This window comes from Trachurus japonicus, chromosome 17 (genome assembly GCF_045865225.1).
Source record: "Trachurus japonicus isolate A0001 chromosome 17, Traja_1.0".
NCBI lineage: Eukaryota > Metazoa > Chordata > Actinopteri > Carangiformes > Carangidae > Trachurus > Trachurus japonicus.
The window spans coordinates 21,743,504-21,771,177 of record NC_140923.1 but is presented as its reverse complement, the minus strand read 5'-3'; the positions used below and the strand labels follow the sequence as shown (position 1 = coordinate 21,771,177).

The 27,674-nt window shown below is 40.8% G+C and overlaps 1 protein-coding gene and 1 long non-coding RNA gene across 2 annotated transcripts; one reads left to right on the top strand and one right to left on the bottom strand.

Annotated features, from left to right (window-relative positions):
- Positions 1-326: 326 nt before the first annotated feature.
- Positions 327-12,704, bottom strand: LOC146970613 (myosin-7-like). Its single transcript, XM_085803665.1, has 39 exons — positions 12,608-12,704; positions 12,336-12,377; positions 11,804-12,012; positions 11,550-11,693; positions 11,301-11,457; positions 11,174-11,201; positions 10,991-11,096; positions 10,807-10,899; positions 10,658-10,721; positions 10,473-10,571; positions 10,257-10,360; positions 10,038-10,176; positions 9,193-9,311; positions 8,950-9,099; positions 8,671-8,841; positions 8,279-8,588; positions 7,277-7,359; positions 6,899-7,104; positions 6,660-6,783; positions 6,381-6,517; positions 5,937-6,192; positions 5,608-5,850; positions 5,358-5,534; positions 5,122-5,267; positions 4,954-5,044; positions 4,452-4,841; positions 4,199-4,325; positions 4,000-4,118; positions 3,720-3,916; positions 3,452-3,635; positions 3,183-3,348; positions 2,570-2,694; positions 2,174-2,482; positions 1,892-2,095; positions 1,334-1,630; positions 1,116-1,220; positions 925-1,020; positions 623-757; positions 327-450 (listed from the first exon to the last, which is right to left on the bottom strand). Exons 3-39 carry the CDS (start codon positions 12,002-12,004, stop codon positions 430-432), a joined length of 5,823 nt encoding a protein of 1,940 aa, XP_085659791.1. The 5' UTR covers positions 12,005-12,012; positions 12,336-12,377; positions 12,608-12,704; the 3' UTR covers positions 327-429.
- A 585-nt stretch (positions 12,705-13,289) lies between these two features.
- On the top strand, positions 13,290-26,898 carry LOC146970612 (uncharacterized). Its single transcript, XR_015037980.1, has 3 exons — positions 13,290-13,424; positions 25,890-25,965; positions 26,785-26,898. It is a non-coding gene; the product is annotated as an uncharacterized LOC146970612 (long non-coding RNA).
- Positions 26,899-27,674: the final 776 nt, after the last annotated feature.

The window sequence follows — 27,674 nt, the reverse complement described above, 5'->3', positions numbered from 1 at the left end:
TCTATACCTTTCTAAGCACACTGAAATATGATGTGTGACCGCCCTCTGCTGATCATGTGTCTAAATAGCCCATGCAACGTCAAATGTGAGTGAGTGAGGAGGAAACATATCAGGTGCACTAAGCAAATTATAACATGTATTGTTGGAAAAAAATGAGTTTTTCTATGTTCAACTAAAAGGGAGCCACAAAGAACAATGCATAAAGTAGGACTCAACCTGAGTGAGCATGGTATGACATTGTCTTCAACAACACTATTTAACACTGTAATACTGTATGAATCACTTTTCACGTTTTCAAATGAAATGAAAGTTTTCAAATGAAATGAAAGTTTCAAACGTAAATTTAATTTTTTCTACTGAACAAACAACATGCTTAGGGAGGCACCACAAGCAGAAAGTGCCTCAAAGACCATAACTTCTGAGGGAACTTCACTCTTCATCATGTCCTTTCTGAAAAGAAAGAAAGAAAATACAACAAATAGTGAGTTGTCAGTAGTGTCATTTTAACCTTTGCCATCTGGATACAGACCGGCCTGTTATGGGGTGTTATTACAGCCAACATGGCTGGTAGAAGGGGTTTTGCAAATATTTTTAAACACATGTACACTATGTGTGTACCAACCTTGGTGCCCACATCACGGCTCTTGGCGCGCAACTTGTTGACCTGAGACTCAGCGATGTCAGCTCTCTCTTCAGCCTCGTCCAGCTCATGCTGCAGCTTGCGGAACTTGCCAAGATGTGTATTAGCCTGTTCCTCCTGTTGAAGATAAATTAGGTTACATAAACAAATTTGTTAATTTAAGATCTTCAAGTTCATGCTGAAGATTGTAGACGTAGTAGTTACCGTATGTATTACAGTAATCTACCCAAACAGTCATTACTTTTCAGTGGTCATGTGCAACTTTGGCAATTTATAGTACTTACAGCCTCCTCTGAAGTCCTCTTGTAGGACTTGACTTTCAGCTGCAGCTTGTCCACCAGATCTTGAAGACGTGCTAGATTTTTACGGTCTTCTTCAGTCTAAATTGGAAATATGAAAATAACATAAAATGAAAATGTATTTCTGAATATAATTTTCATGTCATATTTACATTTTTCTTTAGATCAGTTGTTACCTGATAAGTGAGCTCCTTTATACGTCTTTCATACTTCCTTACTCCCTTTACAGCATCACCAGCTTTTCTCTGCTCACTTTCCACCTCACTTTCAAGTTCCCTGACCTGCAGGATGGAGCCACAGCAAATGTCAGCCAATAACCCTGTGCATTTCAAAGAGCAGATATTTGTTTTGTGTACGTAAATAATGCCATTTGCCAAATATTTCAACCACTCACCCTGGCCTCAAGCTTCTGCACCTGCTTCTTGCCTCCCTTCATGGCAATCTGCTCAGCTTCATCCAGACGGTGCTGCAGGTCTTTGATGGTTTGTTCCATGTTCTTCTTCATACGCTCCAGGTGAGCGCTGGTGTCCTGCTCTTTCTTCAGCTCCTCTGCCATCATGGCAGCATCAGTGATGGCCTTCTTGGCCTTTTCCTCTGCATTTCTGGACTCCTGCACTGCATCTTCTACTTCTGTCTGAAGCTGGCATGTGTCACCCTCCAGCTTCTTCTTTTGATTCAGCAGACTGGTGTTCTGGTTGAAGGCAACATTTAATGACAGGCTTTCTCAGTAAGTTGACAATAAGCAGGAAGAATTGTGTCAGGTATATTGCGAGGCATATTGCACTTGAATGATTTTATTGTATGTTTTTAGTGCTTCCCTGCTGCTTTTCCCTTGTACTGTTTTTGTCTTTGTTGTGACGCAGCACTGCTCTCTGTCCGAGAGAAATTTCTCCTACGGGAGACTAATAAATGATTTTGACTTGACTTTTGAGGTGAAATGACTACATCTTACCTGTGAGTGCAGTAGCTGCACCCTCTCACTAACATCCAGCAGCTCTTGCTCAGCAAGTTTGCGGCTTCTCTCAGTTTGCTCCAGAGCAGCCCTCAGTTCCTCCAGCTCAGACTGAAGCAGGTTGTTGCGTCTCTCAACAATGGCAATGTTTTCCTTCATGTCATCATGGGCTCTTATAGATTCATCAAGCTGAAGCTGAGCCTCCTTTAAGATGGGGGGAAAACCTCAGTGTAAGTAATGTTTGTAAAAGCAATAGGACCATATTTATATTTGCTGTCTTACTTTGAGATGCACATGAACAGATTTGAGTTGTTTCTGGGCCTCAGATGCCTGCCTATTGGCCTGGCTGAGTTGGATCTCCATCTCATTGAGGTCTCCCTCCATTTTTTTCTTCAGGCGCATGGCCTCATTCCTGCTGCGAGTCTCGGCCTCAAGGGAGCTCTGAAGAGTGTCCACAACTCTCTGTTGGTTTCTCTTTGCTTGCTCCATCTCTTCATCCTTCTCAGCCAGCTTGCGCTCAATGTCAGCTTTGACCTGATTGAATTCAAGCTGAACTCTGAGGATCTTCCCTTCCTCATGCTCCAGGGTGGCCTAGACAGAAAAAGACATTTTGTTTGAAGGGTTGTACCTGCTGCAGACAATTTAAGGTGCTTAAGTTTTTTCCAAGACACAACATACCTCAGCTTCCTCCAGAGCTGTTTGTATCTCTGACTTCTCTTGCTCCAACTGTTTTCGAATCTTCTCAAGCTCATGAATACTCTTTCCACCCTCACCAATTTGTTCAGTGAGGTCAGATATTTCCTCTGAGAAACCAAATGCAACATTGTCAATGGTTGGGTTATCAGATCAAATCCTTTAAAGGGACTACGAGGAGTTTGTATTTGTTTCTAAAAAAAAGTCTCATATTAATGTGGTTGAATCTATGTTACCCGATTTGATAATGGGTCCATTTTCGATAAATATATCGTTCTGTCTTTATCGTTATTTTGTTATTATTATTTAGTGGTTTGCTCGCCCAGCATTTCCTACTTAAGGTTTCGTCATGGGAATAACGCCGCCGGATCGCCTTTTATGGTCGGAACTACGATGGTATCTGATCGTCTTGGAACCTCTGACTTTGATTCTTGATGAATGAAAACATTCTTGGCAAATGTTTTCGCTTTCGTCCGTCTTGTGCCAGTCCAAGAATTTTACCGTGCATGCGGAGGCTCATGGGAAATGTATTGTGAAAACACTTTGCTTTCGAAAACTCCTCATTGTCCCTTTAATAGGGATTTGGTGTTACCCTTACCCTGCAGATTCTTATTCTCTCTCTTCATGGTCTCCAGATGTTCAAGAGATTCTTCATAGGAGTTCTTCAGTTTAAAGAGTTCCGTGCTCAGAGACCTGGCCTCCTTCTGAGAACTCTCCAGTTCTGTTTGAGACTCCTCATACTTCTGTTTCCACTCAGACAAAACCTGCATTGAACAGAAAGACCAGCTAAGACCTGACACATTTGTGCTTATATGTCATTACTCTTAGATTGTTCATGGAAAATAATTTTTTTTTTTTTAATTGTACCTTATCAAAGTTTCTTTGCTTCTTGTCCAGAGCAGCAGCAGCAGCATTTGACCTTTCCACATCAACCATGAGATCTTCAATCTCATTCTGCAGTCTGTGTTTGGTCTTCTCCAGAGAAGAGCATTTAGCATTCACTGCTTCAACAGCCTCCTCAGCATCCTGCAGACGCTGAGCCAGCTTTTTCCTAAATTGTATTTGAATTTATTTAGCTTTTAATTGCTTTTGAAAGTATTCCACATTATTCAAGAAAAGGTTATGTTTTACTCACTTGGCCTCCTCTAGTTCTTCAGTCCTCTGGATGGCATCAGTTTCGTACTTTGTTCTCCACTGAGCCACCTCAGAGTTGGCCTTAGACATGCCACGCTGCAGTTCAGCCTTGGCCTCCTGCTCCTCCTCAAACTGCTCCCTGAGCAGGTCACAGTCATGACGAGAAGACTGCACTGCATGGGCTAATGCATTCTTGGCCTAAATCAAAAACATAGTTTAATGTTTCTCCTGTATTAATATTAAGTCTGTACAAAATGATGTCCAGTTTTCATGTTCTCCACCTTGATTTCCTCCTCCAGCTGTCTTTTGAGATCTTCAATTTGCTGAGTGTAGGACTGTTTTCCTCTTGTAAGTTGAGACACCAAGGAGTCTTTTTCCTCAAGCTGCCTCGAAAGCTCACCTAAGTTTGATTGATAAATATAATGAGCACTTTGTAATATCCATCAAATCAAAATCAAATCAAATAGATCTTCCACAAACCATTCTCAGTTTGAAGCTTTGCTTTCTGCATGGTGAAATCATTGATGGTTCGTTGTCCCTCATCTGACTTGGTCTTGTATTCATTCATCTGGTCCTCCAGAGACCGGCACATTTTTTCCAAATTATTCTGAAAAGAAAAAGCAGTAAATCTTGTACATTTAGTAGTGCTTGAGAGGAATTCATGGGGGGGATAAAATGTCAACACATTTTACCATGATAGTTTTCACATCTTAAAACCTAAAATGTAATTTACCTTGGCCTTTACAATCTGCTCCATATTTGAGACCACATCATCCAGTTCCAGTCTGAGCTCACTCTTCTCCTTCTCCAGTTTCTGCTTGACTCTCTGCAGGTTGTCAATCTGCTCCCCCAGGTCAGCCACACTGTCTGCCTGTTTCTTCCTGAGTGTGGCAGCGGTGGCTTCATGCTGCAGAGTGGCCTCTTCAAGGTCTCTGCGGAGTTTCTGGAACTCAGCCTCCCTCTTCTTGTTCATCTCAATTTGGGAAGCTGTTGCTCCACCAGCCTCCTCCAGCCTCTCACTGATCTCCTCCAGCTCTCTGGACAAGTCTGCTCTTTGCTTCTCCACCTTGGCTCGGGCAGCTCGCTCTGCCTCAAGCTCTTCTTCCAACTCTTCAATGCGGGCCTAGACCAAAATCAGTCATTCCTTTTTCAATTTCATTGTAGTCATTGTGGTCATGACATTTTTTTCCAGGTTGTAGCCTGCTCAGTTTACTTTACAATTTTTGAAATATTACCTGCAACTCCTTCAGTTTTTTCTGGAGCTGGGCACACATTGCTTGTTCATCTTCTATTTTCCCATTGAGTTGACTGATTTCAAAATCTTTCCTGTGGATGAAAAGAATTGAACATAACAGCTCATACATGGTTTAAAATGTATTTGTATCTTTTAAAGTTTTTTTTACTTTTTCAGCCTCTCTTCGAGTTGCTGCTTGTCATTTTCCAGGTCCATGATGCTCTCTTGAGCCAACTTAAGGTCTCCCTCAAGCTTCCGTTTTGCTCTCTCAAGATCCATACGAACTTTCTTCTCTTGCTCCAGGGATCCTTCAAGCTGTGGATGGCAATGAATAGTTATTCCTTTTCAATTGTCATTTGTCATTTTAAAAATGTAAAATAGACACCTGCTTGTGTAAATTCTTACATCATCCACTTGCTGCTCCAGCTTGGTCTTAGCCTTGGTGAGTGTGTTGACTTTGTCTTCTTCACTCTGCAGGTCATCCAGTGTTTGTTGATGAGCTTCCTGTAAGGCTTTCTTTTCCTTGGTCAACTTGGCAATGATTTCATCCAGAGCAGCCATTTCTTCAGTCAGGTTCTTTACCTATTGCCAGGAAACATTTTCATCAAGGACTTTGATGATCAGGATTTTTTATTGACATTAGTGTTTATAATACCTTGTTCTCAGTGGCATGCTTCTCTTTCTCCACTTTGGCCAGAGTTAACTCTAAGTCATCGATGTCCTTCTTTAACTCAGAGCACTCGTCCTCCAGCTTCCTCTTCTTAGCTGTCAGCTCAGCATTCATCTCCTCCTCATCCTCCAGTCTTTCTGTCAGCTCTTTAAGTTTTGCCTCCTGCTGAATCTTGTTCTTGATCAACCCTTCACATCTTTCTTCAGCATCACCCAGATTATCTTGTTCCTGTTGTTGTTGAAAAGGCACAGTATTAAATTGTGCAAGGCCTCTGGCCCTGTAAGGTAATTTGTAATTCTAACAGGTTTACATACAGTTTGCACTTGGAGCTGCAGGTCATTCTTCTCTTGGAGAAGAGAGACCATTTTTTCTTCAAGTTCCTTCCTGCGGGCTTCTGATTTTGCATAAGCCTCTTTCAGCTTCAAGAATTCATCCTTCATGTTGGCCATCTCCTTCTCAGTCTCTGCTGACCTCAGCAGAGGTTTAATCTTGAAGTACATCTTCATCCAGGGCCAATTCTTGACCCCCATGAAAGCACGGACGTTCCACTGGATGACAAGTAGAGCATCCCTGTGGATAATGGATTGTTATTGTCTGTTGTATTTTCTAGGTTTACCCCGATTGTGCAAATGTTCTTCTCAATTTACACACTCTTTTTGCAGAAGTTTTACTTGCTTGGTTTGTATGTCAGAAGCAGTGTATACAGTGTACAAATTAATTTGATTTTGACAAAGTTTGGATATACTGTACGAAGTTACCTGCGTTCAACAATCTTTTGGAATTCAATTCTTGCCAACAGGCCTCGTGACCGGGATTGAATGCCAGTGATAATAAGTGCTAGTCGATCATCTCGCATCTCCTCTAGCTGACCCAGCAGTCCGGCTTTGAAGAACACCTTTTTAATAAAAGTAGAATCTGCTTCACATGTCTTTGATTTAACTACTGACAATAAACAAATCAATGATTATTTATCTATCCCTCTAGATTATTATTAATCATATGTATTATGCAAAATGCACTTCTGAATAAAGACAGACCTTGGTGTGTCCCAGTTTGTACTGTTCATGGTCGATGTCCAGAGAACCCAAGAGTTTCTCTGCAGCCTTCTTGTTGTCAATGAACTGCCCCTCAGGAATGGCATTAGGGTTCAAAATACGATATCTTTGACACAAAACACAAATTTTACATGTAGTGTAGTGTCTTGTCAGCATTTTTTAAAAGACTATCATTGATTTGCTTGATAATCATAAATGTTGTTTGTTCAACATATGCAAACCTCTGTTTGAAATCTCCGTATAGGATCCTGTTGGGGAAGCCCTTTCTGCAGATCCTGATGCCTTCCAGCACACCGTTACAGCGCAGCTGGTGCATCACCAGAGGATTCTCCATGGCCCCAGGAGTCTTGGTCTCATTGGGGATGAGGCAGCGCACAAAGTGAGGGTGAGTAGACCTCAAATTGGTCATCAGCTTGTTCAGGTTTTCCTGCAGGTTTTGAAACGCATAATTTTGAATAGCCCAGGGAAATTGTAGATCCATCTTTCCTCTAGACTTTTTAATTTTACACAAAATAGGTGCATAATCATGTTCCATGTAAATTAGACCTGGAACAATATTTGGACATATGAATGAAAAAAAATGTATGCAAGTATCTTACCCTGTGCAAAGCTGATACAGTTTGGAAGGAAGATCCTTTCTTCTTGCTACCTTTGGCCTTGCCTCCTCCTCCTCCTTCCTGAGCTAAATAAAAAAAACAATCAAACACTAAAGCCTGATTTATGCTTCTGCGTCGACTACGCGGACCCTACGCCGTAGCCTGACGTGCACCTCCAAAAAATCCTGACTACGCGTCACGTCGACGCATCGCGACGCGAACCACAAGGACTGTGGTTGGTCCGCTCAGAATGTCAGTGTGGTAATTCACCCGTTCAGCCTCGACTGGTCAGACCACCTCTGCAAACGTCTTCTCCATCACCTGCGCTTCAACATTTGCAATAAAAGCGTTTGTTTTTCAGTTGCCACTGTTTACTGTGACCGGAATTAACGCGTTCCCTCGACGCAGAACTTCGAATGCTCAACGACGGCGTCGGGTCTACGCCGTAGGTCCGCCGTCGCCGCGACGCAGAAGCATAAACCAGGCTTAATTCAGTTTATATGAAGATGATAATCATAATGTTAGTACATTTCATACATCATGTCTATACATTGTACACTTTTTGTGTGTTATGTATTGCAGCATAATCTTATTTGTCACTCAACCATAGACTGTATAGATTCTCAGAGACTCTGATGTTATTTTGACAGTGTCTGACTCCACCTAACACCCGGCTAATCCAAAAATGGGCAAAGAGGTGGGGCATGTGTGGAGCTGTAACTCTGCCAATGTACAGCATGGCAAGCCTACACCCACCTTACACTCAAAGTGGCACATTCCCAGCTATGCATAACATAGGCCATAGCTTAAGTATAATTACATTTTGATTAGTTAAATAAAGATCAGGTTCTTCTTAGACAAAAAGTGGTTGAGACATTATGTACCATTGAATGGCACACAAAAATAAAAGGATGTGCTGTGCTACCACAAAATAAGTTAAGGACAAAGGTGTGTTATTCATATGCCACTTTGTGAGACTGGGCTGATTAGTTAGTGTCACCATACCTGATTCAGCTCCAGCATAATTTGCAAAGAGGACAGAGAGAAGCTTGAGGTTAGACTTCTGGTACAATCCAACCACCGTCTCATTCAGTGGATCCTTGTTCTTCACCAGCCAGTTGTTGATATTATAATCAACAGTTCCGGCATAGTGAACCAGAGAGAAATGAGCCTCTGGTTTCCCTTTGACAATCCTGGGCTTCTGGAAGTTGTTGGATTTCCCCAGATGGTTGTCATAGAGCTTAGCTTTAAATGTGGAATCAGAGGCTTTTGGGAACATGCACTCCTCTTCAAGGATGGACATAATACCCATGGGCTGAGGAGATAAAATATGAGAGATTTAGAAAAAGACCACATATTAACTTTTTTTGTGTCTGTCTAATAGTCCATTATCTCACCTTTTCAATCAGGTCAATACAGGCCTGCAAATCCATACCAAAGTCAATGAAGACCCATTCAATGCCCTCTTTCTTGTACTCTTCCTGCTCCAGCACAAACATGTGGTGGTTGAAAAACTGTTGCAGTTTTTCATTGGTGAAGTTGATGCATAGCTGCTCAAAGGTGTTGAACTGTAATGACAAAGCAAGTTACCATTAACTCAGGCAATGCAATGAAACAAAAATGTTGAATAAATTAACATTACATTACCCCTACTACTACGATAACACTAAACTCACATCAAAGATCTCAAATCCAGCAATGTCCAGCACACCAATGAAGTACTGGCGGGGCTGCTTGGTGTCCAGGGATTGGTTAATTCTCACCACCATCCACAGAAACATCTTCTCATACACTGACTTTGACAGTGCACTAATAGCATAGTACACCTGAGAAAGAAAATTATTACTATCTTTGAAACTAAACTTTGAATATTTATTCAGTCAAGCTATATTTTAATAAGGTCTTATTGAACTCTTTACCTGATCAACACTTTGTCCCTTGGTGACCCATTCATTTCCTACTTTGACTCTTGGGTGACAGAGACCTTTGATGAGGTCAGCAGAGTTCAGGCCCTGAAGATATGCGACTTTGTCAACATCTGAGAAAATTAGGACACATGTAAGTAACATACATGCAGCAAGCCCTCTCATCTAGCTCTCTGAATAATCCTGTCTCCTAGAAAACACAAGTATTTGCAACACAAAAACTCTTTGGCAGATACATTACTGTGACAGGATTCCATTTACTGTAAAGCGGATATACTGTTAATTAAGATATTTGGCACTTTGCAAATACCTTGAAACTACCGTAAATATATTTGACAGTTACAGGGATTTATATTTCCATTCACATGGTTGGTCAATGCAGCCTCAAAATGACATTAAATTTGACATTACCTGGTGTTAATGTAAAGCACAGGTATTCCAGATGACATGGTGCCAACTGCCCACACAATATCCTTCATTTGTTCACATTTTTTGTCTCATAACAACAAATGCAAAAGCTCGAAAGACCTTATAACCAAGGTCAGAGGCTTGCTCTATGACAATGTTGTGTCCTGTATAGTATACCAACTTTCTTTTTCATTCAGAATTCATTCATTCTCTAGGAGGAGTTTCTAAAGGTTTGACAAATAGTTAACATAGAAAGAGTGCGTTGGAGAGCAGTTTTAGTGAATCAGTTTGCCTATTGAATTCGCATTGGAAAGCCCTCAAAAAGGCTATTAATTTCCAAAGAGAATAGTATTGACCACTACAGTTTCAGTCAAGGTTATAGCCTTCTTTGGTGCTTGTCTCCTTGTAATACCCGTAACAGATTCTCTTACCTTCAGTGCCATCAGCCTCTGCCTGCTCCTCTCGCTGCTTCTGCTTAAACTTCATGTTGCCTTGATGCATGACAGCACCAACCAGCTTGTAAATGCTGTTCTTCTCTTCTTGAGTGAAGCCCAGCACATCAAACGCATCCTAATAGAAAACCAATTTGTAATTTGGGTATTTTCTTACTTTGTGGTAAATTGATGGTTTGCTAAACATTTGTATCTCACATCAGTGGCTATCAGCTCGTCACGATCATCGATAGAAGTTACAGTTGTCTCTCCTTGGGAGATGAAGGCGTAATCATAGGGGTTGTTGGTGATGAGTAACATCTCTGAAAAGATAATTGGCAAAATAGCATGTTTTTTTTATGATACAATGCACACAATACAATGCATGCACTGGTGCAGTTCCAGCCATATGTCACACATATATCACATGCTTACCCAGGAGTTCAGGCTTTCTCTCAGACAAGATCTGGTAAAAAATGTGATAGTCCCTCTCAGCTTTGAGCTGGTAGGTCACACGAGATTTTTCCAGAAGATCTGTTGGAGGCATGATATAGTACATAACCTAATTAAGGACAAGACCTTTAGCAAATGAAGGTATGTGTGGATTTAGTTATACTTACAAGTCTCAATGTCAGCAGAGGCCAGTTTTCCTCGGTTGTCAAAATGAATTCTGATAAATTTACCCTAAAAGGAAAAGAAGTTGTATTTCTAGTATGAAATATCAACTGTCAGAATAATGATAGTGAAGTGGCCAGTCACAGACACTCACAAATCTAGAGGAGTTGTCATTCCTGATGGTTTTGGCATTACCAAAGGCCTCCAGAGCAGGGTTACACTGGATGATTTGATCCTCCAGGGTTCCCTGATTTTGTTAAATAATGACAAAACTTCAGGTTCCCTGTTAATTTGGGAAAAGTAAGTATTAAGAAATACATACTGTATATAATACAAACCTTTTTCTCAGCAGCTGCATCTTTTTTCGTTGGAGCAGCTGCGATGCTGGCAAAGTACTGAATGACACGCTTGGTGTTGACAGTCTTTCCAGCACCGGATTCTCCACTGAGTAGAGGAGACAGAAAATGTTATGCCAGAACCCATGACCTTTAAATACTAAAGAGATGTTGACTGTAACTTACGTGATAAGGACTGACTGGTTTTCTCTGTCTGTCATTAAGAGAATTAAAATTAATATCAATTAAAATTAGCATACGGTAGCTTCTGAATTATATATTTTATAATGAGCCGGATAAAAGGATTAAGTACCTGACAACATGTACTGATAGGCGTTGTCAGAGATAGAGAAGATATGAGGAGGAGCTTCAGTCCTCTTCTTTCCTCTGTAGGCAACAACCACTTCTTGGTTGTAGACTGGCAGCCACTTGTAGGGGTTGACAGTCACACAGAACAGCCCAGAGTATGTCTGTCATAGTAAGAGAAGAGTTAAAATAATACGTTTCTTCTTAATAAGGATACAGGAAGCATATTAACAGATGCTGTAAATGGCTTTCTTACGTAGATCATCCATGCTGCGTAACGCTCTTTGAGGTTGAACAGCACAGCGGGCTCATGGAGGAAGGTGAACATTGCCATGTCTTCAATTTTATCAAACTTAGGCGGGTTTTGAGGGTGGCAATCACAGTCTTTTACTGTCACAGTCTACAAAAGACAATTATGCATTTTACAGTTGGAGATCAAAGTCAAACCAGTTGCCTTTCTCTCTAGAACTATGATCATCAGCTTTTATCCAAAGATTAATTTTTATCTACCTTTCCAAATTCAGTCTCAACGGTGACTTTGTCACCATCTCGAGTGGAGATGATAGCTTTGACGTACTCAACCTCAGGGTCAGTTACAAAGCACGCCCTCTTGATGTCGAATGGACGAGTTTGGGCTTCTAGACGCTCCATATCTGACTTCCGAAGAAAAGGCGCAGCCGGCCCAAATTCTGCCATTTGAGCATCCCCCATTTTTTAACCTTTCAAGAATAAAACATATTTTTCAGTCCATCCACGTGTGACTCAGAAATGATTAAACAAATTAGATGATCAACTTGGAAAGCACATAACAGATAACTAACCCTAAATGAATGTGTCCAGCAGTAGAATTATAAACAGAGGATTTTTTTACATGAGGGGAAATTGGCTGACCCAGGCCTTTGAATATACAACTATATCAAAATGGCGGGATCAGATTTTTCAAATTTTTTGAAATTGTTCCCGCTATGTATGAAACAGAGAAGCAAGAATCTTAAATTGCTCTATTCCATAATAGAAAATTTTCTGTAGCTTTGGATTTTACCTGAGGTGCTGCGTTTGACTTCACAGGAAACTGGGATCTGTGCTATTTATATCAAGCAGACAGAAGCAAAGCAAATATATTATTGTATCATTAAAGTAATAAAACAACATGCAGCAACACAATGAATCCTCTCACTAAACTATCACTAACTACCTACAACTAACCCCTGTTTAGGTTACTTGAGAATAATTTTAACATCTTAAATGCTATACAAAATTGAATGCACTAATGTACAATGTATCTGTTCCTGACTCGACCGGGGCTTTTCTTACCGTTGACCGTCAACCTTTGTCAAGTGAAATGATGGATCCAGTGGCTGACACCACGCTCCCTCCCCATTAATAAAGGTTGTTAGTCAACCAAATATGGGGATGAATATCAGAGAAATGGCATCCAGGTTGCCTGTCACAAAAAGCATTCTCCAAATTGGGTAGAGCCTAGTGCTGCTATTTGTTGCTGTCACCTTGTGAACAAGGCCAGATTGGACCATGACAAAGAAAGGGGGAGGCAGGAAGTGAGGGAACAAGGGCAGGCTACAGTCCTTTAAGTAATTTGATTATGTGCCAGTAAGCTATTTTAAATAAAGTCGGAAATAAAATTAACCGAGTGGCTTTTTGCTTACCTAAATATATTAAATTGGTTGTTTTGTTTATTATACTTAAAAAAAAACATAACTTAAATGTCTTAAAATGTTTTGTCTTCACATTTAATATCTCAGAAAAGTAATCACTTATTAGAATACTAATACTTATATCAGATCTATGGTTATTTATCTTTATGTGTGTTTCTTTCAGGGCAGACTTATTTATCATAGACTGTGCCTGTACATTCTGAAATTTTATATATATATATATATATATATATATATATATATGTAAATATATATATATATATATATATATATATATGTACATATATACTATAAGGTAGACTAACACACAGGAGGATTTGTGGGACGTTAAAAATCCAGAGCTCTGAACCTCAACAACAGTCTGTCAAGTGATAGGGTGTGAAATACATTTCAAGAGGGAGAATAAAGAGCTGCAGCTGTTGTCTGCAGCAAGGCAAGACAAGGCCAAGGTCGCAGCTGTGAGATCTCTTATCACTCAACAGTGTTTGCAGTTATGTCTATTGTCTGACACTGGTCATATGGTAGACCTTTCTCTTTGTTACCAACAGCAGAGGTGTACATGGAAAACATTATTTGACATGAAGAGATGGACATGTTTTGATGACTTGGAACTGGGTGAAAACTTTCTCTACCTCATTGTTACGTTTTCCAATTTTCTCTAAAGGTGGTGTCAAAAGCCAACAACAGACACTAATTGAATGTAGGGTTGTTCGGTAGGGATGGGCATTTTGAATAATTTTCTAACCGAGTATCCTAACCTTGTCGTACCCGGGTAACCGAATACTGTAATAAAAAATAAAATGACGTCATGTCTGACGGACAGAGCGCAGCCGGGGCATAAATGTGCTCTGTCCGTCAGACAGTCGCATTACTGACACACAGCGTCGTCAGACATAATATCAGGTGGATAATAAGAGTAGAGACTGGAGTTTAAGATGCACATATGGGGCATATGTGCATCTTTATGCCGGGGAATAAATGCGCTGCATGCGCTCTGAGCGCAGCGCATTTATGCCGCGGCTGCCTCGGAGGAGAAAACTTTTTTTTCTTTTTTAAAAATCATTAGCGGTGCTTATTTATTAGTCCACACTACATTTTGGTGCCTTTGGTCCTCTCTGCCTCGCATCGTTTCAGGAAATAACTGGGAAGGTTTCAGAATGTTTTTAAACTGAAAGCATATTTTCTAACAGACTTGATGACACCTGTCGTCTCCCTCCCGACGGTTTACGCCGAGGGAACCACCACAGATTATTGTAAAAGGTTTGAAAGTCTGAGGCTTGATCCAAAAACGCTTTTACACAGCAGAAAATCACATTGCTTGATCCAAAACTGTTTAACATTACAAAAAGCCGAACCATGGCATGATGATGTAGTTTGATCCGACACTAGACTGCGCTCTAACGTGCCGTTTTTTAAAACCTAGGTTAACCGGATAATAAATTCATAACCGGATAGCAGATTGCCTACTCGGGTAACCGGGTACTCGGGTAACAGTGCACATCCCTATTGTTCGGTATACCGGTACTAAATTGGTACCGGGGTACTGAGGCATTTAAAAAGGTACTATGCTGCGCTTAGATGGGACCGGTACTTTCATTTTGCGCCGTCGGCAGCGGTGACGTCGCCCTGTGAAGTCGTTGCATTGTAATTTGAGCCGAGGCGAGCGAGCGAGTGAGCCACAAACGAAGGTGCTTTTTTAAATTACCGTTACAGTGCCACCTGTCCATGTGCCTGTGTTTTTGTGTGTGTGTGTGCGCAGCGCGTGAGAGAGACGGGCCGCCACAGACTCGTTAATTAATGCAAACACAGCTGGTTGATAAGTTTCGTTTTTACTGCGGATCAGACATGCATGCTCTCTCTCTCTCTCTCGTGATAGAGCGCTACGCGGAGATTAATGGGAAAAAAAAAGCAGTCATTTTGTGGCTTGGTCTTGATTCTGTGACGCTGCACCACACATTGGTCTACATCAGGTCTACATATGGGAAACAATAGGTGTGTGTTTGAGTGTTTTCAGACCTCAAATAATGCAGTTGATATTCATTTTTAAATAGACCACTAATGATTTAACTTAGAGTTCAGATTAGAATAGATGGAAATTTCAATTTTAATCCTGCAGCAGATTGTTTATTGATTTACTGATTATTTACTTAAAGGCTACATATGTTATAGTTCTAAGATTTTCTATTAAAATAAAGTCAATAATGACATTTTTTGTGTTTGGAAAAGTACCGAAAAGTATCGAAAAACATTTTGGTACCGTGACAACACTAATTGAATGTATTATGTGTTATAAAAGTAAAAAAAAAAAAAAAGAATATAAAATAAAACAAGTGCATTAGGAGTCGTATAATGCCATTCATTAATTCTAGAGGAAAAAAACTTGCACTTGACAACTGGCAACTATTATAAAATAAAACAAGAAACTAACATCATGTTGGTTTACACAGTCATTTTAGGCCAGATGCCAGTTGCTTTGGTTATGTTTCAGGTACCGTCTGTTTTCATGTCAAGAAGCTTAAAAGCAGCGGGATAAGTTGTTGCACACAACTTGTCTTTTTCTTTGCACCAGTGATTGACATATCGGGGTGAACATGTGTTTGATGCGTTTTTAGTGACGCACCGCGCATCCGTGAAACATCGGCGACGGACATTGCTTTACAGTCTATGGTCATGCCGTTGCCATCGTGTTTCATTGAGAAGCCCTACGGGTGACATAAATGAGGCAGGCTGCTCTCCTCTAACTTCGCACTCTCATCTCTTCTTCGTCTGTTATGACAGTTGCTAGCAGCTTTGAGGCTCTTTACCGCCACCTAGATTGGAGTGAGGACTCAACTTTTTTTTCTTTTTAAAAAAAAAAATTCCCTTAGACGTATTAGTCGTGTGACTGTGTGCACCGAACCGTGACCCCTGTACTGTGACGGCACGGAATGAATACATATACCGTTACACCCCTACAGAGCAGTAGTGGTAGTGATGCATTAAAACCATAAATGTTTCAGATTTGGCTTGGGATTCTAGTGCAATCTCTAGAAATCATGATACCTTCAGTGCATGCATTGTCCACCTAGCTGAAGCTGGAAAAGGAGCATCTTCTGTAGCTTTTTGAACAGCCAAGATTTTGATATAGGGATTTTTTTATTATGAGTAGGCTACCTGGTACATAAAATAGTCCATAAAAACCCCAAAATGGAAAATAGAATATTTTGTTTGTAGACAGGATGTGGTTAAACTTAACCTATTAGTCCTCACGATTGAAGAAAGGTGGGTACCAGAAAGAAGGCAATTATTTAAGCAATATCACACGAGAGGGAGTGCTGTTGTAGGCCTACATCAGCAGGGCTGTGATTCGGTCATAGGCACGAGGCCGCAGATAATCACACCGTGCTGATATACAGTACAACAGCACGACCTCGAGTGTGATATTGCTTTTATACAACAGTGCTACGAGCACATTTTAGAACAGTAATAAACTACAAGAGATTATGATTTGTTTGTTTATTTAATCATTTATTTGGCTCCGCCAACAGAAATAGTTCCGCAACTGGAAGGGAGACAAGGCTGTTGCCAGGCAACACATAAACATTTCATACTAGCTTGCTACTAGCTACAAGCTTTTCCACCGAGCTGCTTCCAGTGCTGGTTCTGGTTCTGAGCCCATGTCTGATTAGCACCGGAGCAACAGGACCAGCGTGAAGACATACAGAGACGTTATCGATACCGTATTACATTTGTTTATCTGCTATGTAATCAATATAAACACAGTTGAAGCTAAGTAGCTGAGCTACGTGGCTAACAACAGCTAACGCTAATATCAAAACACATCGCCGTCAAAACGTAGTTGCCCCCGCGGCGATTTTTTTCCAGCCGGATTTAGTAGAGATTTATCTCCAATTAGACGGACCAGGTCAGGTCCAGGTTTTAATGTTCAGGTCCATTTCTAACTGTAGTAGCAGCAGAGAGATGGGGCAGCTCCTGTATGGGGAGCGTGGCTCTGACTTAGCTCCTGTGATAACGTCCGTAAAAAGTCGCAGTGCTGTTATACTGTATATCAGCACTCATGGAACGTCTCTTGTCCAATCAAATTGCTCGGTTGGGACCGGTCGGAACTAACTGTTGTATAAGGTAAGTTATAACAGAGCCCTGATCTCATATATTCCAGTTAGCATTTAAAGCTTCAGGGCTCTAGTTTCTCAAACAAGGCGCACTTTCCAAGTTTCGTGCGCTGTGCACTCCAGCACAAGTACTCCTCTTTCCCACCTCTGTCCCTCCTACCGGTGCAAGTGCCCAAAGTTATATCTTGTATGGAACAGAGAATTAATGGACAAAGTTACACACCACAGCTTTAAAGTTATTAGCTTTACATAACTGAACAGGTGATGGTATACTTGTGTATTTGTTGAAGCAGCAATTAATGACTTATAATGCATTAAAGAGCTTGTATTTACACCATATACTGTACCATATTATTGGAGAAATAGTACATACACACACAGTACATGCACTAATATATTTAAAATTAAACAGCTAGCCTATTAAAGCAGAAGTAAGCAGAATATTTGTGTTAATATAAGTCTTAAATAGTTATATCGTCCAACAGCAATCACTTACATAGAGTGTTTGGACCGAAACACGGGTCTGTCAGTCACTCTGCTCTGCTCTGAGCCAAGGAGAAAACTTTTCTCGTATCCTACAGTTTTTATCCAATGAGGAGAGAGAACGGCATGCAGGGCTGTGTGTGCAGCCAAGGGACGCCGTGAATGTGGTGACGTCGGGACGAGGACTGTTATGGTGCGTTCATGGCAGCCCGTAACTCGTGTTTTTCCGACCTGTGAAGTCGTACCAGTTCGATCTGGTATGAGTTCACGGGTTGGAAGTTAACAGTGGCCGTTATAGTGCACTTTCACAGGTAAAACAGGTCGGAAAAACACGAGTGGGTTGCCTGGAACGCTACAAAGTCATAAGTTGTGACTTGAAGCTGTAATTTACGGTTTCTAAAGCCTGCCTGGAACGCAGCATTAGCCGAAACGACCGGATCGCTTACTTCTGCTTTAGGACAAGGATGGGGTATGTTAGGTTTTGCATGTGTGTTATCCAGTGCTGGGGCTCGTTACTCAAAAAAGTGGTTCCAGTGTGCCATTCCGAAGGGCCGCCATTCCGTTTACTTTAATGTTTCGGAATGCTGGCCCTTAATTATTTTTGAAAAAGGGGCGCCATTCCGAAGCTGGAAAAAGGTGTGCCATTTCGAAAAGTTGGTTAACAGCTCCTTATCCATGGCGCTGTCAACACGAGGCGAACGACAGAAATAGAAACCAGGTGTCGGGCTCTAATTACAATAGAAAACCATTAATTTCGCAGCTGTCGCTTGCTCGCTTCGCATCCAGTTAGGACACGGTGTAAATGTGCTGTCGTAAAGCATGTGAATTGACTGCTGCGGTAGTAAAGTGGGTAGTTGCCTGCCACACAGGTGGCCGGAGATCGAATCCCGGAAGGGGTACACATCGGTTTCTTTTGTGTCTTGTACATTAGCCCACTTTATTACACGGCTCTATTGAATGCTGCTCTCTGATTGGTCCATCGCTACATCCTACGGTCCGTTATTTCTGTATAATGACCGTTGTCAAGTATAACAGACCGTTGCTAGGGACGTCGCTCTGATCAGCGCAGCACAGAAAAGAGAAACTATGCAGGATATTTACCTTATGTTTCATTTTTACCATCATTAAACAGCTTCGGACTAATTGTGATGTTAGATAAATGACTTGTAACTTGTTACAGGGAGAGTGGAGGCTCCTTCCACATTGTGGCTGAAAACCAAACCTGCTGATCAGAGCCTCTGACTCGCGGTGTCACAGCTCTCCTCTTGTTTTGGTGGCACCGCGACTCCGCGACACAAACACGCTCCGTAAACAGTAAAGTTAATCTCTTGTTTATGACAGATACGACTACACACAATACACACATCGTAACACGTGTAGGTAATCCATCAATATACTGATTGATTATCAAAGGCTTCAAATGCGTGACCGGAAGGAGGCTCAGCAAAACAGCGGACGTGACCAGTCTTGCAGATTCTCTAAATGATCCAATTATAAATCGATTAAAGTCGTATTTTGATCAATATTGTGCTTCAAATTAATTATTTTACTCGTAAACCGTGTAATAAGCGGGATAATGTATAGTTGGTCGGTTGTTATGGAGAAATAAACCCCTTCATGTTGTATGTTCCATACAACCTGTCAGGGTTTATTTCTCCATAACAACCTCCAAACCATACATTATCCCTTACGTACACCATTAGCCGGCCGGGGACACACCGGCCCATGTTAACTGATTGTGTCATTCACACACACCAGACGCGCCGCCGGCTCGCGCCCTGCAGTGATCGTTTCATCTGGTCTATTTTCCGTGAGCGATCGCGTCAAGCCGGAATGGGGGTCGCCCCCCATGAAAGTAATATATTCCACATTCCACATTACTCTCAAAAATAGTAATGCCTTACATTACTTGATTACTCCCTGGAGAAAGTAATTAGTTACATTACTCGTTACATTTTTTCTCCGCTGTCCTGTTTTATTTTTTATAGGTTATTATTATTAGCCTTTTTTTTTCAGGGAATGAAGTCACTATCATACGGTAACTAAATACTTAGTATACACAGTAACCTGATTAGGCCACTTTTAAAAGGAGTAATATGTAATTTAAAACAGGTCGGCCATGCGTAACCCATGCAGGACAGGTGTTGAAGTGTGGGTGAGACTGGGCTGGCGCACCAGCCGCTCTGCTTCATCCGCGGGGTTTTTGCAGCTCGGGGCCGATCAGGAAGGGCGGAGGACCGAGACTGGCCCAGTCTGCCACGGCCGTCTAATGTCTCGAGAAATACGGTGTCTTGCCACAGCCGCCTGCCACTACAAAGTGGGGCTTCTCCGCGGTGGAGAAGCCCCACAGACTGGCATCTTGGTCTTGCTGCTTTCTGTGGTCCTGCTGTGGCACATGTCAGTGAGACCGACATACCCTGTCTGCGTCGGCCGACGGAGCATCACACTCCGCCACAGGCGGCTGTGACATGACACGGTGTTTCTCGAGATCTGAAGACCAGGCAGGACAGCCGACTGAGCGACTGACCAAACCCTTCCTGATTGGTTCCGAGCTGCAAAAACCCTGCGGGTGAAAGGTGATGTAACATAGCGAACTGTAATGTGATTACTACATTCAGAAGAGTAATGCCTTACACTACTGGGGGGGGGCAGTCTTTTTGTTGTTACTTAACCTCTTAATGCACGCCCCATGTTTTTTGCCATAACGCCATGCCCAAGTTGTGAGCAGCACAGATCCCACATAGTTTAAGATTCAGAGATGTGCCTGGTATCATTGTAAAGGTAACACTCTCAGGATTACTGTTAAGGTGTTTTTTTTGATTCTGTGACTTTACTGACAAAAATGGCAAAGGTTAGAATGATTAAATTGTTTCCCCGCCCATAGGTTTGCCTATAGAATGACATGGGTACAGACATTCACGGACCTCTCAGCAGGCTATAGACACAATTAGGCCACAGCCACAGGTCTTGGCTTCCTGCAGTCCAAATTTCAAGTCAAAAGACCAAAAGAAACAAAAAAAATACAACCGCTAAACTCCTGGCGCGCAGTAGAGGGCGCACCCCTAAAAGCAGTGGATTATAGAACTATACGCCTATCTGCATTGTGTATTTCTATGCGGCGGAGCGGGTGGCGCGCACGTCGGATACACGGGGGTTTGTTTATCAGCAACCAAACGTGATGGCGTAGTGTCATACACCGTTGAAAACCTCAGACTATTGGCTAAAAGGTTATCGGCTTCATTTCACGGACAATTTCTATTGGCTCAAGCAGCTGTCAATCAAAGTCACGTTGTCAGTCTCATCGTCACGTGTCCTCATTGGCTTTCGAGACATGTCCCGGCTCATCCTCGCCACCGATTGGCTACTGAGGGGTGTCGTTTGAAGCAGGAAGACCTCACGGATGTAAACATTCAATCACATGTAGTCACAGATCGCCGTGCAACTCGTAAAATGCGGTAACAGGGCCGGTTTTTGTTTTGATCCGTGTGTATTACGTTACGCATTGGACTAAACACATGGACATATTGAGGAAAATACTTCGGTTAGAAGGAAGCGGATTTCATATTTCACAAGCATGGGTACTTGGCAAGCTGTACAAACGGTCTTGTGTCATAAGATGGTCACTGTAGATCAGCTGTGGATAAAGGGAAGACTTGAAAGGTATGTACGCATCATACGTTAGCTTAGCGGCTAGCCGACATAACTGCTAATCCTGTTAGGGCTGTGAGCAACCAAAAAAATCATGGGTGGTCTTGAATTGATCGGGGCGATCTAAGCTTTCTAACAATGTATAACATGAATATATATGCTTATGGGCTGCTGTTAAAAATGTTCGGGAGTAATTGATGCTAGCGCCACCTTCTGGAGCCGTACCGTGGGCGGTACGGGTGTGCGTTAACTGGTTAAAAAGTAATGTGATTACAGTAACGCATTACTTTAATCACACTTTGACAAGATAATATCAGTGTTGGGTGTAACACGTTACAAAGTTACAAAGTATTTCTCAGCAGCGCATAAGTTAAAATGTTAAAACTGTCATTAGCTGATCAGTCAAATTCTAGGGATAGTGACACAAATGCTACTTTATCAGTTGTATGTCTGGTTCTAGATAGAATGTTGTCTGCTTGTGGAACTGCTCTGCACTAAGCATGTTAGGCCTTGTCCACACAAACACGGGTATTTTTGAAACCGAACTTTTATGGACCCCGGTTAAAAAAAAATTGCGTCCACACCACCAGTGTGATAAAAAATAACTCCGTCCACATGAAACCGCAAATCCGTCTCAAACAATGTCATGTGCATTCCAAAGCAGTAGGTGATGATGTCACTCATAACAGGAAAGCAGCTGTAACTTGTACAGAGAGAGTGGAGGCTCAAACAGCTCAAACTGACCGGCACCGCGAGACGAGTCCGTGCTACTAACACACCCCGCCCGTATACTCTTGTTTATGACAGATACGAAAATACACAAATACACACATCCTAACGATAATCCATCGATCCACTGATTGATTCTAAAAGGCTTCATTGAAAACAAATGTACAGGACGGGAGGATGCAAAACAGTGAGGAAGTGACCGCAATTTACAATTTGATAAAAGCCTATTTTCGCCATATCAGCATTATGTTTACATATGGTGACCACGCGATTTTGTATTAGTGTCCACATGTTTAGTGATTATTGATATTCACAGTAGCGTCTGAGTGGTCAGCGCATGGTCAGCGTCGAGAACTTGACGTGCTAGCAACAGTTACTAAGGGGGGGCGGGGATTTATGAAAAATGTCCGGTTTCCTGTCCACACATGACTGCTGAAACTGGAGTTTTCGAAAAAGTTCACCCTGGACTCCGGTTACAAAAAACTCCGGTTTCAGGAGCCGACAATTGCGGTTACGTGTGGACGAAAGGCCAAACTGTGAAGAGAAACACACGGTTTCAAAAATACCCGGGTTCGTGTGGACGGCCCCTTAGTGACCCCATGTAGAATATGCTAATTAGGGCGAATGCTGAAAGCATTCACACTATTCTTCAAATCTTTATTCTTTTTCTTAATTCTTCCCTTTTTTGGCCCTTAACTACTTCTTCATACTTTCTACTATTCAAACAATTCATATATCAAAACGTGCGGCTTCTTCAGGAGATTCCGGCTTACATTCAACTTTTTCATATCATTCATACTTTTCAAAATATTCAAACTTTATTGATTTATTTCCCATAGGAATACATTGAAACAGTCTTCAAACTCTTCAAATCTTCTCCTTCTTTGAACTTCATCTGCTTCAACATACTTTCACCTACAGACTTCATTCAACTTCTAAAACGTTCACAAAACTTTCAAGTATTCACGGTACATTAAACTTTTTCATATCTTCTACCATTATTGATCAGTACCCTTCAACTGTTCATGATCATTTTTGACAAAATTCAGATTTATCATTGGAGTCAATGGCACGGAATGTTCAGAGCTAGAGTGGTGACGTCGGCAGTTAGAGTGACAGAGAGTCTAAAAATCCTCTGACACTTTGCTCTCTAACCTGTCGCCACGGCCACAAATTTCACTCTAGACACATAATTTTCCCCCACTTTTGTAGACAAGCTTGTTCTGTGTCTCACAGTGTGCTCGAAAACGCAGAGAGACTAACAGAATTTAAACTCGGAGCCTCTAAGTGCAGCCAGTTCCCTCTCTTCCTCTCATTGACTCCCATTCAAGCTGATTTTCTGAGAAAAGCAGAAATGACCTCCTTATCTTTCTTGCGACTGTGAGAAAAGTTTTTGCCCTACAAACAATTAATGCACATTGGCTCGCTCAGGAAGGTCTCCTTGCCCCGTTAGTCATGACCACATTCTGATAAGAGGTACGGTTCTCTTTTCAGAGGCTGTTGTTCGGGAGCTGTACCGAGCTCAAATCTCACTGCTCTGCTCTGTGTGGTGCAGACACAGAGAGAGAGACACACACACACACACACACAGACAGAGAGACACACAAACACAGAGACACACTGGCTTACAGCTCTAAATGAGTTTATATCTTTGAGGGGAATTTTTAAACATCTCTAATAATTTATTTCTCTTACATACATTTCAGTTTGTTCTGGTAATGGAGATTTCAGGATTTGGAGCTTCTTCATGTCCTGACTTTCGGCTTTTCCACCTCTTTAACCCTTTACTTTGAAGGACTTGAACTTTTTCTCATTAATTCCAACAATTCAGACCATTTCTCAACCATTTAAGGACTTTCGCATTTTTCATTCATAAATGTATATCTTAACACTCTTTTTTACACTGATTTTAAACAATTCTGGCATTTGCATCCATTCCATATCATTCAGCCTCCTGCTTACAAGTTATAGACTTCAGGTATTGCTTCATCTTTATACATATTTGTTCAACAAATGCTTTCAAGCTGTTAATAATATATTTATTTATTTGAGAAGACTTAAATGTTAATTTTTTCATACTAATCTTCAAAAATTCAAGCAATTTTCTAAACATTTCATACAAATTCGACATCCTTCTTATAAGTTTTACTTTTTAATATTTTCTCACCTATTTCAGATTTCAACCATTCAACTGTTAAACTATAAATATGCAGGATTTCTACATTTTCCTCAAACTTTTTATTAACATGTTTTACTTTTACCCTTCAGATATGTTGTAGTTATTTTTAGTTATTCTGCCCTTTAACGGATTGTAACTACTTCTATATTATTCTACTTTTACACTTCAGATATTGTTTCATCTATATTAGTAATGGTTCAAAAAATGTTTTCAAACTGTTTTAAATAAATCTGAGTGCACTTTAACCTTTCAATTCATTCATACTATTCTTCACTAATTTAAGTAATTTCCAACCATTTCATACATCCTCCATCTTTCATCTTCTACTTTTACTATTCAGATATTGTTTAATCTACATTAGTAATGGTTCAAAAATGTTTTCATACTGTCACTTTTAAGTAAATCTGAGTAGACTTCAGACTTTCAATTTCTTCATACTGATCTTCAACAATTCAAGTAATTTCCAACCATTTCATACTCTTCATATTTTTTCATCTCTTCAAGATTTCTTCAGCAGTTTCTTAACTTAATTCAGCATAGTTTCAACAATTTATTCAGCTCATTCAGCTTCCAGCTTTCAGCATTCACCCATATTTCCTTCAGGAAATGCATTCTCTAGTTAAATGACTTGTTCTGCAATTTACCAGTTTTAACAAAAAAAAATACCTACTGTACATCAGTTCAGATAAAACAAAATTTTTATCTGTTTAAACATAGTCTTAGTATAAGTAGTTTGTATTTCACTTTTCCATGGAAAGTGCATTTTTTTAAACTGTAGAGTTAGATTTTTTGTATGGTATTATCTTCCCTCCTTGATGGATTAAAAATACATTTCCTCCAATGCCTTTTTCAGAAAGTAAAATCCTAAACACACGGCATATATTAGGGCACTGGAACAGATTCATGTTGCTGTGACCTATACTCCAGACTTCTACCCAGAAGATGCCTGCTGCAAGTGCCCTTGTCCTGCTCCTGTTGACAGGACATTGTTTTCTTCCCTTTATCCTTGAGGACAAAGATAACTTGTGAAATTCCTCGGGCTTGCTGGTTCAAAGGACAGCTTGGGGACAGCTTGTGACGCAAGTGGTCAGGACAGGTTTTTGTTCTTTCTTTCACCAGCGGCAACAGGTGATAAGCCCATGAGAAACCCATGATGTACTGTATGCACCATATGGAGTGAATGGAAAAAGAAATTTTGCATGTAAAGTATCGTATATACCATATAAATCAATATTTAACCCCGGAACGTGATATGATATACTGTATAATATGATAATGATGATGATGATGGTATCCACTTCTAAATTCTATCTAATTATCTATCTCTTAATCTGTATTTGTCTATGAATTGATTCACCTGACATGAATTTCAACCCAAGTATAGTGAAAGTGTGTTCTTACAACACACGTGGCTAGTAATCCAACCCTGACCCAAGCTGTCTTCTCTCAATCACATCACATCCAAACAGACCTTGTCCCTACTTGCCTCCTCACTAGAATTCACATCTCCTTTACTTATCCCTTGGTCTATTCCAGGCTCTAGGAGAGCACTCGTCACCCATTAAAGGTCTCATTCCCAGCTGTTTACAGTCCTTGTGTCTTTGACTTTTATGATCACATCAATATGCAAGGGAAGGTGTGAGGCACCTTGCCTCCCTTAAGTTTGTAAGAGGAGCCAGCAAAGCTATTGTTAGTATAGGGAGTGTTGAATTCTGGTGGTGGCTTACAGGGGTTGATTGGTTTTCCGCCTCTTCTTGTCCTCACTCATTCAGACAATGGCCCTCTGACTTCTATCCTGAGCCTTGCTTGTCTTCTAAGGAGGCAATAATGAGGACAACAAAGAGAAAGGTTAGTTAACCATTAGAATATTTTATTATGTTCTTCTTTGTGGATGTTTTTTTTCTCCATAATACTCTTGCATCTTGTTGTAATTGATGGAATTATGTTGTTCGAAATGATTGGGGTCCACAAGCTGAAACTAAATATGTCGTATTAACATGGAACCCTAACTTTTTACACAAGCTAAAACTAAATATGTCGAGTTGTATTAACATAGAACCTTACGTTTAGTATTATATTTATTAGTGTGTACTCAAAATCATTAGATAAAACTAGCTAATATGACTAGTTATTGCTACTCATCATTTATTACAGTTACTGTATTTTCCTCTAATTTAATTAGCTTTTGATTATTTTTGTTTCAATCAAATTGGATGGAAATGAAGGAACACCTCTAAATACTTCAATGCGTTTTATTTTTAAGAAAAATGGCAAAACATTCAAAACACAGCCAAACTTGTTACAGTATGACAAACTTAACATCAGGTCAACACGTCCAACCTAAAAAGATAAATCTGAAAAAGGTCATTTCAAATAACTGAAACAATTATGTGTGGGTGTTGAATGTGTCTTTTGTTTGTGTGTGTGTGTGTGTGTGTCTGTCTGTTGGCTTGTTTTACAGAAAATAAAAAAGTTTACCCCACAGGTCAGAAAGTGTTTTGCTGGTGTGGCAAAAAAAAAAAAAAAGCTTCTTACAGTAGACTTGACATCTCTTTACATTGCAAGCTGATTTTTTTTTGGATGAACTGAAATATGAGCTTCATAGTCTTGGGGTAGTCAATATGGAGTGCATACTGTATGTAATAGAATGCACATTGCTTTTGGCAGATCTTGAATGTTGTCCATCAGGACTTCTCCCCCAGTGATGTCCAACGAGATTGGACTGAGATGCTGGGAAGATGTGAGCACAGCACGCTCAATGAGAAGCATCCCAATGTCAAGGTAATGAATAACACAATAGCACCATCATTACATTACATTTCTCATTGGAAAAACAACTTAAATCAATATAAGAGTGTCATGGTGAAAATGATAAGAAAGCAAGAGCTTACTTACAAAGCCTGCTTTGAAGAAGTTTGTGGGGTTGTCCCCAAGGATGATAGGAAGCCATCTGAGCACCTGTGTCTGGATCGCAGTTGGATCTGTAGTCTTTTAGGGATTAAACACAATAACACAAGTTAGATAGCTAAAATGAAAAGTACATTGATCTATAAGAAAGCTTAAACAAACACTGAGTAACTTTTCAACCTTCATATAATATTTTCAGAACTTTTTTTCAACTTACAAAAGGTTGAATGACACCTCTGTCATGGCCTGAGGGGGTCGCCTTTACTGGCACTCAGGCCCCGTCCAGACGAATTCGTTTTTTTCGAATCTGGATAAATGGACGTAACAACAACAACGGCCGACTACCGCCGGGTCGCTCAGACACTGCGGCTGAATCGCGCCTGTTTAATCATCACTGATTGTCATATTTACTCTGACACGACTCCCTGTCAACATTCCATGTTTGAGTTTGATACAGCGGGGGACTTCTTCTTCTATTAAATTTCAGCGGGGACTTCCCGTCTTCTTCTCTGTCTTAAGTGTTTATGTGTGGCAGCACTACAGCGCCACACTCGCTCCACACACGCCTGGAGTATGTACTACAGCGTTTTGGGTCGTTTTCAGTGGATCTGTGTGGACGCAGATACTTCTGAAAACGATGCCGTGTTTAC

Excerpts from the sequence above, each read along its gene's own strand:
- LOC146970613 (XM_085803665.1), bottom strand. The coding sequence starts at position 12,004 with ATGGGGGATGCTCAAATGGCAGAATTTGGGCCGGCTGCGCCTTTTCTT. Across the intron at positions 9,100-9,192 it reads AGGGACAAAGTGTTGATCAG|GTGTACTATGCTATTAGTGC; the intron begins GTAAAGAGTTCA and ends TTTCTTTCTCAG. Across the intron at positions 6,518-6,659 it reads ACAAACTGGGACACACCAAG|GTGTTCTTCAAAGCCGGACT; the intron begins GTCTGTCTTTAT and ends TTTATTAAAAAG.